This window comes from Macrobrachium rosenbergii, chromosome 27 (assembly GCF_040412425.1).
Source record: "Macrobrachium rosenbergii isolate ZJJX-2024 chromosome 27, ASM4041242v1, whole genome shotgun sequence".
Taxonomy (NCBI): Eukaryota; Metazoa; Arthropoda; class Malacostraca; order Decapoda; family Palaemonidae; genus Macrobrachium; species Macrobrachium rosenbergii.
Window position 1 is genome coordinate 12,802,403 of NC_089767.1, and position 16,061 is coordinate 12,818,463.

At 40.0% G+C, this 16,061-nt stretch overlaps 1 protein-coding gene across 1 annotated transcript; it reads left to right on the forward strand.

Moving 5' to 3' along the window:
* Positions 1 to 11,294: 11,294 nt before the first annotated feature.
* On the forward strand, positions 11,295 to 14,492 carry LOC136853408 (uncharacterized). The gene is made up of 6 exons (XM_067128905.1): positions 11,295 to 11,436; positions 11,553 to 12,751; positions 12,921 to 13,050; positions 13,212 to 13,695; positions 13,855 to 14,033; positions 14,189 to 14,492. The coding sequence occupies exons 2-4, from the start codon at positions 11,638 to 11,640 to the stop codon at positions 13,387 to 13,389; spliced, it is 1,422 nt and encodes a 473-aa protein (XP_066985006.1). The 5' UTR covers positions 11,295 to 11,436; positions 11,553 to 11,637; the 3' UTR covers positions 13,390 to 13,695; positions 13,855 to 14,033; positions 14,189 to 14,492.
* Positions 14,493 to 16,061: the final 1,569 nt, after the last annotated feature.

Consider the following 16,061-nt stretch of genomic DNA (forward strand, 5'->3'; position numbering starts at 1 on the left):
ATCTCAAATGCACTAGCATGAACAAAGTCATGTTTCTTTTTAGTTAGGAATTATTGTGATTTTCCAAGCTTTAATTAATTAAAAGTGAAAAGCTACAATTGTTTTTTCTTTCCCTTTAATGTCTTTTTCTATACAATGTGCGGGAAGTTTATTATTCTAGCTGTGGCATAGTTTTTATCCTTTTTTCCTCTTTGGCTCAAGTTAGTAAGTTTAGATCAGTTGTGCTTTTACTAGCATGTCTCTGAACATGTAAACCCCACTGTTTTATGTCACTAGTTAAGTTGTCAGTAACCCTTTTTCAGAAGTCTGTTTTGACAATCTAGACCTACCAGCTGTTAGATTTGGTGGTGGTATCAGACTAAAATTATTCCTTTCCATGGCTTGAAAAAGTTTGATGTCACAACTTTTGGAAAGTAGTGTATTTACTGAAAATATTACAATTATAAAATGCACTTCAAAAGGACAGGACCCAGTCAGCATATCTAATAATTTTGTGCATACATCCTGAAGTGCTGCCAGTCTGCTGACAAAAAGTTCCAAGGGTGAAATGATTCAAATCACTCCCTCCCCTCTTGTCTTTTTCCTTAGACTGCTGTTTTCATCCACTTTAGTTTTGTGTGTTAATGGATATGATTTATTAGTTCACTAGCTATATAGATATCACTTGGTCATTTTATTGTATGTGAGCATTCTTTTGCAAAGGTCAGTTAAGTGCAAACTGATCAGTGAGAAAGTATTGCAGTATCAATGTGAATATTAACAATGCAAATAAACAAATTTGGCAAATTTTGTAATGTAGATATATTTGTATGTACATACATGCACATTCACACGCTTGTATGGAAAGTTGATGGCCTGGGAGTGTTTCTCTGAGTCTCACTTTTCCGCTTATCTCTCCGGTAGCTCTGTGGTAGAGTCTCTGCCTGGTTAGGAGAGGGACAAGGGTTTGAAGCCCTTCCGGAGTGTTAACTTTTCATTAAGCTATAACAATGGGTAGTTGATATATCAGTATACATACAGATATACAAGCTACCCCCATTGTTGATATATCAGTATACATACAGATATACAAGCTACCCATTTTTTTTTAACTTTAAAATTTAATGCTTCCAGGGGGAATCGAATCCACGACCTTTGGCTGGCTAGGCTAATGCTAGGTCTACTATCTGAGCTATGGAAGCTAGATCGTAAATCCTAGGCCAGGCCAATATCCCTAGATCGTCAAATCTCCAACCAAGTATGTGAATATGTATATGTACCTGTACATACTATATACTGTACCTACAACTGCACATGCAAGTCGTCAGAATCTCAACAAAGAGCAGCATACACAGTAGTATATACATAGATACACATATATTGTATACATATGTTAAGTATTGACTCTTAACAGTGATTCATTTCTCTGGAGTAAAGCAAATAATGTACAGATATAGTTTTTGAAACCAGTTTTGGAGCAGGTTCCAAATACAGATGCATTCAATTACAACCCACGAGACTGTTCCCTCTGTTGGGTAGCTTATGTGATGAGATCAGTCTGTTCTGAACCGCTGGTGATCAGTGTTATGTGTAATTGGTCTGATTGCCTTGCCCTTTATAATGTACCATAACATACATGTTCAATAGGCCCTGAAGATACAAACAGTGAAAGGCAGTATGTTTGGAAATTGTATCTGGGATAGATTTAAGATCTCAAGAAAAATACATGCAATACAAATTGTGGATGAAGAAGATTTCGCAGCTGAGATACATACTGAATGGAAAATATTTTGGAATGATTATTGATTTTGACTTCACCAAGAGAGCCATACGCACATAGATTGCCTCTTTCTTTACATATATTCTGTGGTACATAGTTTCATTTCACTATGGTTTTATAAGATAATGTAATACTAACATAAAATAAAAAGAATGAAGTAATAAATATTCCTTCCTCTGTTATGTTAAAAAGGAAAACAGTACACTCGTTTATCATAAATACATTATGCCATATCTGGTTGAGTGACATTTTTTGATATTGGTTATTCAGTAGTAGTCTATTCTAATTCTATATAAGCTAGACTGCCTCTCTGACTGGAACGCAAGTAGCTATATACCCAAGGGTACCAGCAGGGAAAGCAGCCCAGTACGGAAAGGGAAAAAAGTTAAAGGAAGTTAAAAAGACTAAAACAACAACTCTTACGTACATGTTCTAAAATAACACATATAATACTCTTATCAAAAACTGAAAGATAAAACCTAGCAATAAAAAAAACTAAAAACAACAAAAAAAGAAAAAGCAACAACAACAAAAAACAAGAAACAACAGGGGCAGTAATGATGGTTTGGAAAGGAAAGGAGATAGAAATAAGAGATATATTAAGAAAGAACAAGGCAACCTCTTGTTAAACCATCAGGCACTAATGGCCCATCTGTTAAGCCTGTCCCTCACATGTTTAAAGAAACAAGAGGAAGGAAAACGATAGATAAGTGAGCATGATTGTACCCTCATGCATAAAGAACCCCACTGCAAGGATGTGGAAGACCTTGGTACAGAGGCTATGGCAACATCCCAAGAGTAGAGAACTAACGGTTATATGGTCACCACCCGGTGTAGTACAGACAACAGTGACCACCAAACTACATTTAGTAGTTACTGGCATCTGCACTTTTTGTCCAGTTATTTACAAGCTACCTAACTTCAATTGAAAGGAGTGGATATTGAGCGCCCCCAACAACCAATACATTATTATTAATACGATTTTTTTTTTTTTGCTTGCTGCACTTAGCTTATTGCAGATTTCTTTGATTCTCAAGCCAAGCCACTGAGGCAGAAGATGGTTTTATCAATTGGAATGAAAATCTTAATTTTGTCTTGGTAATATCCTAAATGACTACTCTCTCTCTCTCTCTTTGAACATCACCAATATTGGCGGTTTTTGACAAAATTTGGTCTTTGAATTTCATGACAAGAGATTGAAAGGTATTCATTACTTAGAAATAAAGCAGCTGTATACTACTGCTTTCCCCATTATCTTACTTCATTGAATCTGGTTTTAGTGGTGTTTATCAAAACTCGGTATCAGACTGGATATTGTGAAAAGGGTGAACTACGACTATCACTTGACATCTCTGAAGCTGAAAAAAAGTATCATCAGCTGAAATATATTTCTTTATATCTTGATTATTGAAGTATTTTAAATGGTGTATTATAAATAGGCCAATAATACAGAAAATAGTTACTAAATGCATTTTTTTTCACTAAATTAGTTATATTTTAAGACAATGCAAGTAGCCTATATTTATCATTGCAAAAATATTTCTAATAAACACTGCAATTCCAATTAACAAAAAAGTAAATATAATTAAAAACCAATTTTAATCATTTTTTTACATTGAATGAACTGAGGGGTCCACCAAAGTAAGTTATAAGTAAAAGGGGGTTCAAGAGTATGAAAATGTTGAAAACCCCCTTTTTATTAACCATGAAAAATATTTTCATCCTTTAGACAAATACACAGGCATGCAAGACCTTTTACACAATGGGATACTCAATATGTCTATAAGTCATTATTAACTGCATAACACGCTACAAACCTGCAAGTCCCTCCAAACAATGAAACACAATACAAGCTTGTAAGTCCTTCCAAACACTGAAACACACTACAAACCTGTAAGTCCTCCCAAACAGTGAAACACACTACAAACCTGCAAGTCCTTCCAAACAATGAAACACACTACAAACCTGCAAGTCCTTCCAAACAATGAAACACACTACAAACCTGCAAGTCCTTCCAAACAATGAAACACACTACAAACCTGTAAGTCCTCCCAAACAGTGAAACACACTACAAACCTGCAAGTCCTTCCAAACAATGAAACACACTACAAAAGTGAGAGTCCCCTAGACAGTAAAACACACATTATTTTCACTTGCTTCAATAAACATACACACACATCTATTCGCAAAGTTCTAATAAACATATATACATACACTCGACACTTTTTAATGGTGCAAGGTTTATAGGATTTTTTTTTGCATATTTCTATTGGTTCTGAATTTAGATAGAACATATATGAAAATCATCTCTCTAAATCAATATTTTCAGTGAGTCCCTTTAAACATGTTTATTCAGGTCACAAATGTGAGTCCCGTGTAACATGCCGGCGCACGCGTGTGTGTGTGTGTGGGGGGGGGAGCACACTCTGGAGCCACTGAACACTTGTAAGTTGCTGGGTGCTCAGGTGCTAGGCGCCTACGAGCACTGGACAAGAGTTTGGCACCAAATACTGGCGCTCCCCAACCGGAAGTTCAGGATACAAGCACCATGGACTTCCAAACTGGAATCTATATCACTACAAGCACATCCTTTTTAATGCCTTTTCAATGGTTGTCCGCTGATGCCTACGACCGGACAACAGGCTCAACTAAGGGGGGCAACTAACTGGGGCAAACCCCCATGGACTGCAAGTATGTCTTTTCCCGGGTTTAAGGGAGCAGGACAGTGACCTTTGGTCTAGGATATCCAATGGGCCAGATAGTCACCCCATCCCCTACACTTCCGGCAATAAGCCTTTTCAGTGGCTGTCTGTCGCAACCTGAGACCGTACAACAGGTTCAACTGAGGGGGCAATTACTCGTGGAACTTCCCATCAGCCTCCATTGAACTTTCAGTATGACTTCTCATAAGTTCAGGGGAGTATGACAGTGACTTAAGTCTAGAAGAACCAACGCGCTGGATAATCACCTCCTCCACTGCACAACACTACACTACCACAAGGTTACCTTCTGTTAACCCATACACAAGACTGGCAAAGGCACCGGAAGGGAGCCAGGTGTGGGAGAAGATAAGTGGGCTAGTAGCAGGAGAGAAAAAATTTGTGGGAAGAGTTGGCACCAGATGCTCCTAGGATGTGAATGGTGCAAGGTGTAGCTGGGCACCAGGTGAGCTAGTAGCTCCAAAAGCTAGTGAGCATTCCTGGGCGCTCAGTGCCAATTCTCGGCTGTCAAGAAAGTCTATTTATCCAAAGGCCCATCGCCACCAAAATAAGTAATTTCTCTCCTTACTACGTTCTGCCCTTACACTTTTTCAATTCTCTGCGAAGGAAAGTGTCATAAGAAAATGTTCTAAATCAATTCTTTACCGTCAATTGTTTTGAAGTACACAAAGTACCATCACACAAAATATATCTCAATTACTTATCAAACAATATTTGGGACTTGCCGATATGTATTCACCACCGAAAACATTGGTTCAGTAGCAATTATGAAATTTTCGTTATAATACGCTACTAGGAAAAGGAGAGTTGAGTTAATCAATTGATTGCAAAATCGCTGTAGCGAAATATGATAAACTTGAATTAGATCTTAAGTTCTTCGTTGGAGGGTTGGGTAGAGCTGTCGCCTAGCACGCTGTTGGCCCAGCATTCGACTCTCCTACCGGCTAATGAAGAATTAGAGGAATTTATTTCAGGTGATAGAAATTCATTTCTCGTCATAATGTGGTTCGGATCCCATTGCTAGGTAACCAGTTGGTTCTTAGCCACGTAAAATAAATCTAATCCTTCAGGCCAGCCCTAACAGAGCTGTTAATCAGCTCAGTGGTCTGGTTAAACTAAGATATACATAACATAATAGAATCAAATCTTAATAAAACAATAAAATACTGATCCTGAAAGCTGTAGGCTTAAAGGCTACTTGAAATAACCGATATTTCACTGAAATCAGGTTATCTAACTGGCGAATAATAAACAACGAGCACGGCAGAAAGAGAATGAGGTTGGTGAGCGCTTGTGATTCAGGGAATCCGAGCCCCCTTCGAGACTTCCGAATCTTGAATGAATAATCACTGGGAATGGTCTCCTTTCAGCTTCCTAAGAAACCAAAAAGGACAGGCACAGAACCAGCCTCAGACGCAGACTTCTAAGGACTGACAGCAAGGACGTGGCCTTGAGAGGCTGCACACTCGTAGCACTGAAACGTAAGGCTCCAGAGGAGAATACGAATTGGTTCCTGCCCAAGGGCAGAAAAAGCCGAAAGAAAAATGCCTCTCTGGAGAGAGGCAGTCCCTTAGAAGTCCCGCAGGACTCCCGTAGGGAACCTCTTTCCTGCTTCTCCATGGGTTTGAACCGTTGGGATCAAGGCACCAGGTTGGGAACCTGACTGAGCACTGGTAAATGCTTGGGGCGCTTGTAGTGCTGGCAGGAAGGGCCGAGACACCAGGGTGCCTCGGCCCTTTCTCTCGCGCTGCTCCTGGACTGGGACAAGGAGAGTACTCTCCAGTACCAGCTCAGGATACTCGATATTCCACAAAATCTCAAGCACTTGGAGCGGCTCATGAACAAACACCTGAAGCAGCACCAGTCTTAAAAGCAGAACCCCTAGGACTGGTGACGGGGGTGCAAACCGAAGTCTGTGCGCCCACAGCTCCTGAAACACAAAACCCAGGTTCAAGTGAATCAGTTCCCGAACCCGAAAGCCGAGAAGAGCCGACAAGAGACCCACTGCCTCCTCGGAAGGAGGTAGCAGCCCTTTGATGTCCAATTAAGGAATCATACGGGGAAAGCAACGGCCTTCTTCTCCTTCAGCCAACAGGAGCATATCCGGTTTCCCAGGACGCCCCCCCCCCTCAAACCTCAGAAGAATAAGGCAAGAGGCAGCAGAAGACGAAGTCAAAGATAACGCTGAAGAAGACGGCAGCTATCTCATACAGGGAGTCTTCCTAAACCTCCACGTTGACATCTTCTACAGAATAGTGGATGCGAAACAAAACCTCCAGGGCAGCTTAGGCAGGAACATAACAGAAGCGGCCTAGGATACAAACACCATGAGTAGTAACAGGCACAATCAGGACAGGCATGCAGGAGCTACGGAATCGGTCCAGATGGCAGAAGCTACAAGAACAACCAGGAGTAGCAACCGGCACGTTCAGGACAGCCGAGGCAGGAGCTATGAGAGCGGTCCGGGCAACAGGAGCTACAGGAACGACATTAGCAGCGACAGGAGCAAACAGGCCAGCTGCAGCAGGAGACCAGGAAGAGCTGCCGAGTGACTGGTCGCCAAGGCAACAGGAGCAATCAAAACAGGAGGCACAGCAGAGTAGGTGGGATCACAGTTATGCCAGAGGCAGTGCCACAGCATAAATGAGAGCTGGTAAAGATAGCAATCAATCCATGTTGATGGGGCACAGAGTTGGAAATCGAGACACCGACGTGGACCTACGCCAGCCCAACAAGGTATTGTGGTTGATCTCAAAGCAATTACTGTATGAGCATTGGGAACTCTTCCAGGCTAAAATATCCAATACAGTACTGAGAATCCAGCTAACTACTGCTGTGCCTAAGATGCTCACTGTCAACCTGAAAGAAAAGGCAGAGATGCTTAGTAAAGGGAGACTCCTCTTGCTCCAATGGGAACTGCCCTACGAAACAAGAGGAGGCCCCAGAGAAGAGGTCACAAGAACCCCGCCTCTTCGCCCGATGAGCAAGCAAAGAGGGCAAAGGAGAGATATCTCCCCTGAAGGAGAGACAGAAGAAGAAAGCTATGGGAGATATGTAAGGAGAGTCTACCAAGGGCACCGTGGAAGCGAAACTTACCAACGACGCCCGGCAACTCTTCAACAGCTCAGGCGGCGACGAGCAACACCCAACACAAGTCAGAGATAGGGATGGGGTCATGCCCTAGTACATGGAGGGCGTGAGGCCCAATGATAAGGGAGCAAACTTGTTACATCCCAGTCAATGAAAGGGGAGCGAAATATTACACCCCTGGCTGCCAATCCCAAGACACACATGCAAGGCTATCACAAATCGTGGGTTGGTATACTATTAATAAATATCAAGGTAAAAAAAAAGCTTAAAGACAGTCAAGCAAAGAGCTCTGAAAACATGTTTGTAACGCATGACGGCCGAAAGCAAACTGGAATGTTTCCCCACTGAGCAGTCCACTTTAACCTCACCGAGATGCGATAATGCTTTTAATTTCTCACTTTCTTCGGCTAAGGCTGATTCCACCATCTGTTTTCCTCGACCTTCAGATGATACCTTAGGCTCTCAGCCACAACACTTTCCATTGTCTCTGTACACTTTAAAAATATCGCAACTAGAATCTTCCAGATTAAAGGTACTGTACTTATCATAAGAGGTTTCAATATTCCTGGTCCTATGTCACATGCATTTCTGGTCAATTTCCCTTTGCTCCCTGCTGGAGTGTAGGGTTCCAGTGCAGTCACCACGCTGGAAGAGCCCTTTGCCATGCCATTAGTCATATGGAGGTTTGATATGGTTGCCATAAAATGAATAGAAATTTCGTCCAGGATGAGGTCCCTCTCACCAGGGAGGCCCAATTGGGGAAGGGGCAATATTGTAAACCACAGTGGTAACTGCCGAGGGATCCTTACATGGATATATGCCGTACCCTCAGTGCCTTAGGGGTCGTCAGTCTATCGAGATCAGACCCAGCATAAGGGCATGGTTTAGCATAACAATTTCCTTTCGCTTGACCACATCAGGTACTCAGTTTTATGGATGGGGTTGCATGCTGACCAACCCCAACTTCCATCAAGTTAAAAGAGCAGTGAATTCCATAATCCAATACCATGAAAATGTTGTCAGCAAAAGGGGAAGGGGAAACTGGACAGGAGGAGTAGAGTTACAGGTCCCAACGTTCAGCTGAATCCACAGTAGAGTGTAAGCATAAAAGAGCATACATTCCCTGCAGTGGATCTCTAAGTCCCCAACCTAGTCAAGGGGGAAAATATTACAAAGTATAAATACTAGATGAGTAAGCACTGTATTCATATTTTACTCTATGTATTCATCTTAAGTTATTTGTAACGAATCGGAAAAATTAGTAGGCTAATGGGTAATGTGGATGGAGTCCCAAACCAACACCGACACATGCCCGTACCTCCAACCCTGCCCATCACGCTTCCCAACTGAAAGTAATTTATAACCAAGAATGAATATGAGTAAGCAATGTATTCATATTTTACAGCAAGTATGCTTGTCAACTATGAATAACAAATCACAAAAATTAGTAATTGGGTAGTAAAAATAGTTTCCCCATACAAACATCCCCCTACCCTACATACACTCCTACCTCAAACAAATTAAAAGTACTTTGTAAGTAAGCAATATATTGAAATTTTACACAAAGAATTCATCAGACACTGTAAACTATACATTTTTCATTAGCAACAAATAAGAAAATTAGTAAATACGCGGTAATTCTAAGCCGGCTGTCCGCGGTGAGGTAGCCTATGGCAATTGATGTTTTCTATAGAACTTTACCTGCTGAACAAGAATTTAAAGTAATATTTTGTTGCTCAGCTGTAATTAAAATGTAATTAACCCTTGAAGACTGCACGTCAGTACCAGTGGTTCCCATGCACCGGCACATACATCTCAAGGGGAAATTACAGTTTAGCTGCAGCCGACTAGCAAAATGTTACCCTAAACTTATGTAAAGCAAGCAAAACAACACAGAAAAATGTCAACTGCCATGGTCTAGCTCAACCTGACACTATTCGTTGCTTGTGACCGGGGTGAAGAAACATAAACGGTAAACAAAGTTTACAGTTTAGCTACAGCCGACCGGCAAAATATTACCATTTCTGCTTTCAGTTTGGGGGTGGTGGAATGGCGCTTCACGCCCTATCCACATTTTGAAATACTCTTGGCAAGCTTGTATGTTCGGTAAATCTTAAGTGCTCCTCTTAACCCCTTCGCCACCGGGACGTACACATGTACGTCTTTTACGGTACAGTAATAAAAGACCGCCACGTACGCCTATAAGTCTTTCATCCCTCCTCGAAAAGCAGAGCTGTTTTCTTCAGCTTGGATGGGTTTCAGGCGTAGTATTGTGTACGAGAGAGGTGCAGAAGCTCCACCCACTATTCATTCTAGCCAATGAGTGTCCGATGGTCGTCGTGACGTCATATTCATATGGGATATTATAAGGGGTATCGTCCAGCAGCATACGTCAGTGCGCCTCAAGCTGTTATGTATGAAACATTGTCACGATCTTGTGAGTAAACCATTTGGATTCGAAGGCTAAACTTTTTCTCCTTTTGATTGCAGTTATTTTACAGGTTTTTTATTTTTCAGTATCATGATGTCGGATGATAGTATTTCAGATCCTGGGTAGGAATACCTGCCAGATCTGTCAGATGATTATAGTGATAGTTGTTATAGTTGCTTAAAGGATGACAGCGACACTGAGATTTTAGAAGACACTGAACCCATTGTCGATGAAGGTTGGCAGTTCATAACAGATCCATTTTGTGACAAGCACCCAGACCCACCCCCCGATTTCACGGAGGGTGACAATGGGATCTCTGTTTGCACACCCGACTTCACCTGCCCACGAGATGCATTTTGTTTCTTTTTTTGTGATGATATTGACAGACTGTGTGAATGGATGAATGCTCGGGCAGAGGAGTATTTTCGGTCAACAGGAAAGTGTACTATGTTTTTTGAAAACTTTTCATTTTTTTTTACACTAACATGTAATTTTTATTATCATTATTTTTTCTACTACAAGTTGTAGTAGTAGTGGTATTACTGTTGAATTTTTTTTATTATTATTATTATGATTATGATTATTATTATTATTATTATTACCAATGCCATATAGGGTAAGGGGCCCAGTGAGGACGCATGGCCCAGTGGGGACGCATTTGCTATAAAAAAACTTCTATACCAAAAAATGCAACTTCCAATCCAAAAACAAAAATAGTAAAATATATACCTACTATTGTCTAACACTTGGGGGGATTATCAAGAAAATCAAAGATATCTAATGTGGAGAAAAAAAATTTCAAAAATTTTTTTTTATGAATCCTTGAATTTCCTTAGCAAAATGCTAAGAAAGTTTTTTTTTAAATCATATTATTGACCTAGCAAATCTAAAGTAACTGCAGTTTTCTTTTTCCAGGGGAACTGAGGATGCCTTAAATGCATAGAAGAATGAAGAGATACCTGAAAATATAAGAAGGGGGAGGGGGGGAGGGGGCGTCCTCACTGGGCCCCATGAAATAGGGTGGCCCCAATAAGACGCACTTTTCAGAAATCGTTACAGAGGTTTCTCATGAAGGACAGAATATATCCAACTATCACCCTAATGGTCTATGCACATTAGGCTGGCTTTTGCCTGATACTCACACAATGCCAATGCCTTGAAGTGGGACTACATGAGGCCCAGTAAGGACGCCGTGCGCTGGCCCTAATAAGACGCGCGTCTTATTAGGGGCCGGTGGGATGAGTCCCACTGGGCCTCTTACTTTTCTCTTTAATTTTACTAAATTTGAATTATATTACAGGTGTAATAAGAATAAATATAGGTAAATAACAGGTACAATGGGACCAAAAGCAAAAAAAACAAAAACAGGCCTCCACAAGCAAGCGGCAGCAATATTCTGAATTGGACCTTCAAGCTGCTATTAACGACATCAAAGAGTGAGTTATCTTACTAATTATGTAGCAAAATGTACCAAATTACATTTTCAATACTTTTATTACTAACAGGTTACCATAATAGCCAATCATTATCAATATTTGTCCTTAAATTACAGATGCAGTCTGTCAATAAGATCAGCTGGGAAGAAGTATGGCATCCCTGAGTCTACTTTACGTCACAAGATTTCGGGCTACCATCCTATGGGTATGAGAATGGGACCACCTACATTGCTAACAGCAGCTGAGGAAAATGTGCTGGTTAATTATATCAAAGGTTCAGTTCAACGTGCACATCCAGTATCTAAGAAGAATATCATTGACACTGTCCAAGCGATACTGGAAGAGGAAGAAGCAGAGGGGGTAGTTAGGAACAGGCCAAGTTCATTTTATGGCAATGAACCAAAACGAAAATGGTGGAGACTTTTTCGATCAAGGCATCCTACTATAACATACCGAACACCAGAGTCCCTGTCAAGTGCACGTAAATCCATCAGTGTTCAAGTCATCAAACAGTGGTTCCATGACCTGCAGCAATACTTAGCTGAAGAAGACATGTCGGAGATACTAAATGACCCATCACGTATTTTCAACATTGACGAGTCTGGCTTCTCTCTGTCCCCCAAAACAGGCAAGGTATTAGCAGAGAAAGGAGACAAGATAGTATTTGAAGAGAGCTCTATCTACAGTAAAGTCAACATCACTGTTGTTGGCAATATATGTGCAAATGGGAGTATTCCTCCCCCCATGATTATATACCCTAGAAAAAGAATTAATGTTCAGATAATAGAGGAATTTCCTGATGGTTACCAATTCAGTGTAGGTAAAAGCGAGAAAGGCTATATTACCTATGAAACACTCTATGAGTTCTTGTGTAATGACTTTAGTGATTGGCTAGATGTTCATGAAGTCAAGCGGCCTGTGTTAGTGTTCACCGATTGGCATGAGACAAGGAACAATTATTACTTGGCCAAGAAACTGAACGAATTAAAAATAATTCTTTATGGTCTGCCCCCGAACACGACGCATCTCATGCAGCCTCTCGATGTTGCCGTGTTTGGGCCGTTGAAAAAAGCCTGGATAAAAGCTGTACGAGACTTTGAGCACCTCCATCCTGAAACTGTGATCCAACAACACAACTTTGCCAAGGTCCTAATTCCAACATATTACAAGTATGTAACAGAAAAAAACATCAAAAGTGGATTTGAGAAATGTGGACTCTACCCATTTAATCCGGACAACCCTGACTATAAGAAGCTTGAATCAGCTGCAGCTCAGAGGGAACATTCCACTTCAATCTTTGAAGGTGTGGACCAAGGTAAGTTAGCCTATCCATTCTATAACAGAACTGATGATTTAATATACTGGTAGTTAAAAGTTTAAAACAAGATGCTTATTGGTATAAACTGCAGCCATAATCATACATCCAACTCTTTGGATACTTGTATTCATTCAGTCTATTTTGTATCTTCTTTTTCTACAAAAAGGTGGATTCATTGAGAGATCTGTCCAAACTATGAGGATGGAGACTGTGAATAGCAGTACCCAAACAAAACCCTTCAGTTATGCCCAACCAGACACTGACCTTACATGTTTGCCAGGAAACCAATTACCTAGGTTTGTAGCTACATAAACAATGCTGTATTATGCCTACATATTTATTTCATCTAACCTGCAAACATATAGCAAAAATTTACCATATGGACTATCTAAAAATTACTCTATATTTCCCTACTTTAATTTCTTGTTTATGAATACCTATTGTACATCAATTTCAGATCATTGTGCGATATGGTATTAGAATATCACAGATATAGGCCATTAGTTTCCTACTACAGCAATAAAACTTTTGATCCCAAGGCTGCCATACCTTCACACAGTCCACAGCCCTCAACTTTACAAAGCCCACAGCCCTCAACTTCAAAAGTCCTGGACATTCTGCCACAAAAACTCTGAAGTGAGTCCTTTTTATGAAGTGTCATAACTTCTACCCTGAACGACGGCCAGGTCGCGGTCCTAAGCATGTGAAGACTCTATTGGATAAAGTTTATGCAATATCATCTGATAAGATGATTGAAAACCTGCGACAGCAAAAAGAAAATAAAGAAATTAAAGAAACATCAACAAATAAGAAAAGGAAAGTAGGTGACAAGGGTACAAAAAGGCAGAGTAGGACAGTAGGTGCCAAAGGTGGCTCTATAAAGAAAAGTAAAACTAATGCCCCTCCAATGGAAGAATCTGACCATGATGTAGATGAATCAAGTAAGTAGAGAATAAGTCATATCCTTAATCCATTTGGTCTACCATAATTATATATCATGATATATTGTATATAGCATATACAGTTTTATAAAACTAGTGAGATAGTAGCCTACATATGAACCCTAACTCAAGGTATCTTCTTTCTGTTTGTTTGTACAGTGAGCTTACTTGACTCCTCCGAAGGAAGCCTTGATCTTGATATGGACTATGGGACAGGGGACTTTATGCTGCCTGAAGATGACCCCATAATTGGATCTTGGGTTGGTGTGTGCATAAAGAGCCCTCAGTCTACCTCACGTGGAAGGCAGCATGTCTCTTTTAAGGTGTACATTGCTCGGGTAAGACCATGTAAACATATTCCACTCATAGCCTATATATATATCTGGTATATGCTTAGGGTAACATGAATGAGTGTGTGTGTATATTTTTCTTCAAAGATATCATCAAAAGAAAAGCATGCATGAGATAACAAGAAATAATTATCCTATTTCAGATTAAAGACGTAGATGAAAAAGGAGAATATACAGTATCCTTTCTAAAGGAGAAGTCCGAAGGGTTTTACGTTGCAAAGGAGGTAGAGGAGCTGTCTTACCCTGTTCACAGGAAAGAACTAATTGTCCTCTCTACCCCACCAAGTCAATACCGACAGAGAGTGTTCTGGTTTTATCATCCCTAAAGATGTCAAGGAGACAAATGAGTTTTTTTAGAAATCAATAAATTTTTCTGATTTACATCATTTCTTGCCAGATTATTTTTTTATTTTTTTGTAATGTAACTGATTAAAATGGCTGTGCTAATGTAAATCTTTCATTTCAGACCCTTTTTATTGATAAAAACCTATAAATAAAAATATATGCAAGTGAGTCCTCACTGGGCCAGGTGCGTCCTATTGGGGCAAATTGCGGAAGTGGGGACGCATCTCACAAAATTTTCATCTGTCAGAATGTTTGGACAAATAAATCAAATTTGGTGGTTTGGTATGAAAGAACAACTATTCCTAGATAATATGAGACCTAGCCCAAGTGAAAACTTGGTCTGGTTGACCATCTGGATTTTTTTAAACTAAATTATCCAAGCATTTTGCGTCCTTACTGGGCCCCTTACCCTACATTCATTGATATATACTAACTGTTTCCGTAAGAAAACTAGTATACTGCTATTACTACTAGTACTGTTACTAATACTTTACTACTTTTTCTGCTACTTTATTTCTACTACTTTACTACTATTTCTATTTCTGCAATTACTTTTTCCACTAAATATTCCTCTTTTTTCAATATATATATATATATATATATATATATATATATATATATATATATATATATATATATATATATATATATATATATATAGCCAATGTGGTGAAAAATATTCATTGGTATGTACACAATGTTTTCACATAAGAATATAAATGAAAAATATGAATAACAGAAAGTTTAGTGGGAGCAAATGATGACTGATATACTCGCGGTCTCATGCGGTATGCAAGCGTTACCGGCAGTGCAACAGGCCAGTGGCGAAGGGGTTAATAAGTGCTCCGGCCGAGTTTTAGTATAAATGTGTTTATACACTGAAAGAAGATACTAAGTATGTTCTAACGAAGAAGGAAATTAGTGGCGGTAAGTCCTATTAGTCTAGAAAACACAACCTGAATATTTGTACCTACAGAAAAAAAACAAAGTCCTTCATGTTGTCTCTGTTGTATCACCTATTTTACTGAGGTCCTGTTTGTTCATTTGTGTGCTGCGCAGTCTCAAATTGTCATGGGGAAACCACACCTTCCGAATGACATCACGAAAAAAACTCCACCCAAAAAGTGACATCATTAGACAATATCCAATCGTAAATAAGCACGTTTCAATTTTCTCTGGGACAAAAGAAAGCACAGTATTTTCAGCCAATGACAAATATTTGATGTTACCAAGTCGTTCATTTTTCCAGCAAATACACCTATATATTTTCTCCAATTAAGCATTACATACTTGCACTAGCGCCATGAGTGAATTAGCAGGACCGTCTACAAGCCGCGATTTTGTTCCCCAGGAAAGTTTCCCCACAGTGTGTGAAAATTGTTATGTGAATTATAGAGATTTCACAAACTATTATTATGGGCATATGGAAAGGCCCATAACATTTGCCTAAAATCACGGTTTAATCAAGAGAAAACACATTTGCCCGACATGTAAGGAAAAGTGCCTAATGGCCACTCAAATTTTTCGGAATTGTCATGAAGTGTGCAGGGAAGGTAGTGCTCTTCAGGGGTGGGGGGCTTCAACTCCCCCCACTAGGCCTAGGTAGGGGTACGGTGCCCTAGGTTAGGTTAGGCAGTGCCCTGGAAATAACTTTTCTCGTCCCCCTCCCCC

What these genes read in the sequence shown, in the direction of transcription:
- LOC136853408 (XM_067128905.1), top strand. Translation starts at nt 11,638, where the DNA reads ATGGGTATGAGAATGGGACCACCTACATTGCTAACAGCAGCTGAGGAA. An exon ending in CTTTGAAGGTGTGGACCAAG is followed by an intron (nt 12,752 to 12,920) that starts GTAAGTTAGCCT and finishes TTCTACAAAAAG; the next exon opens with GTGGATTCATTGAGAGATCT. An exon ending in CCAGGAAACCAATTACCTAG is followed by an intron (nt 13,051 to 13,211) that starts GTTTGTAGCTAC and finishes CATCAATTTCAG; the next exon opens with ATCATTGTGCGATATGGTAT.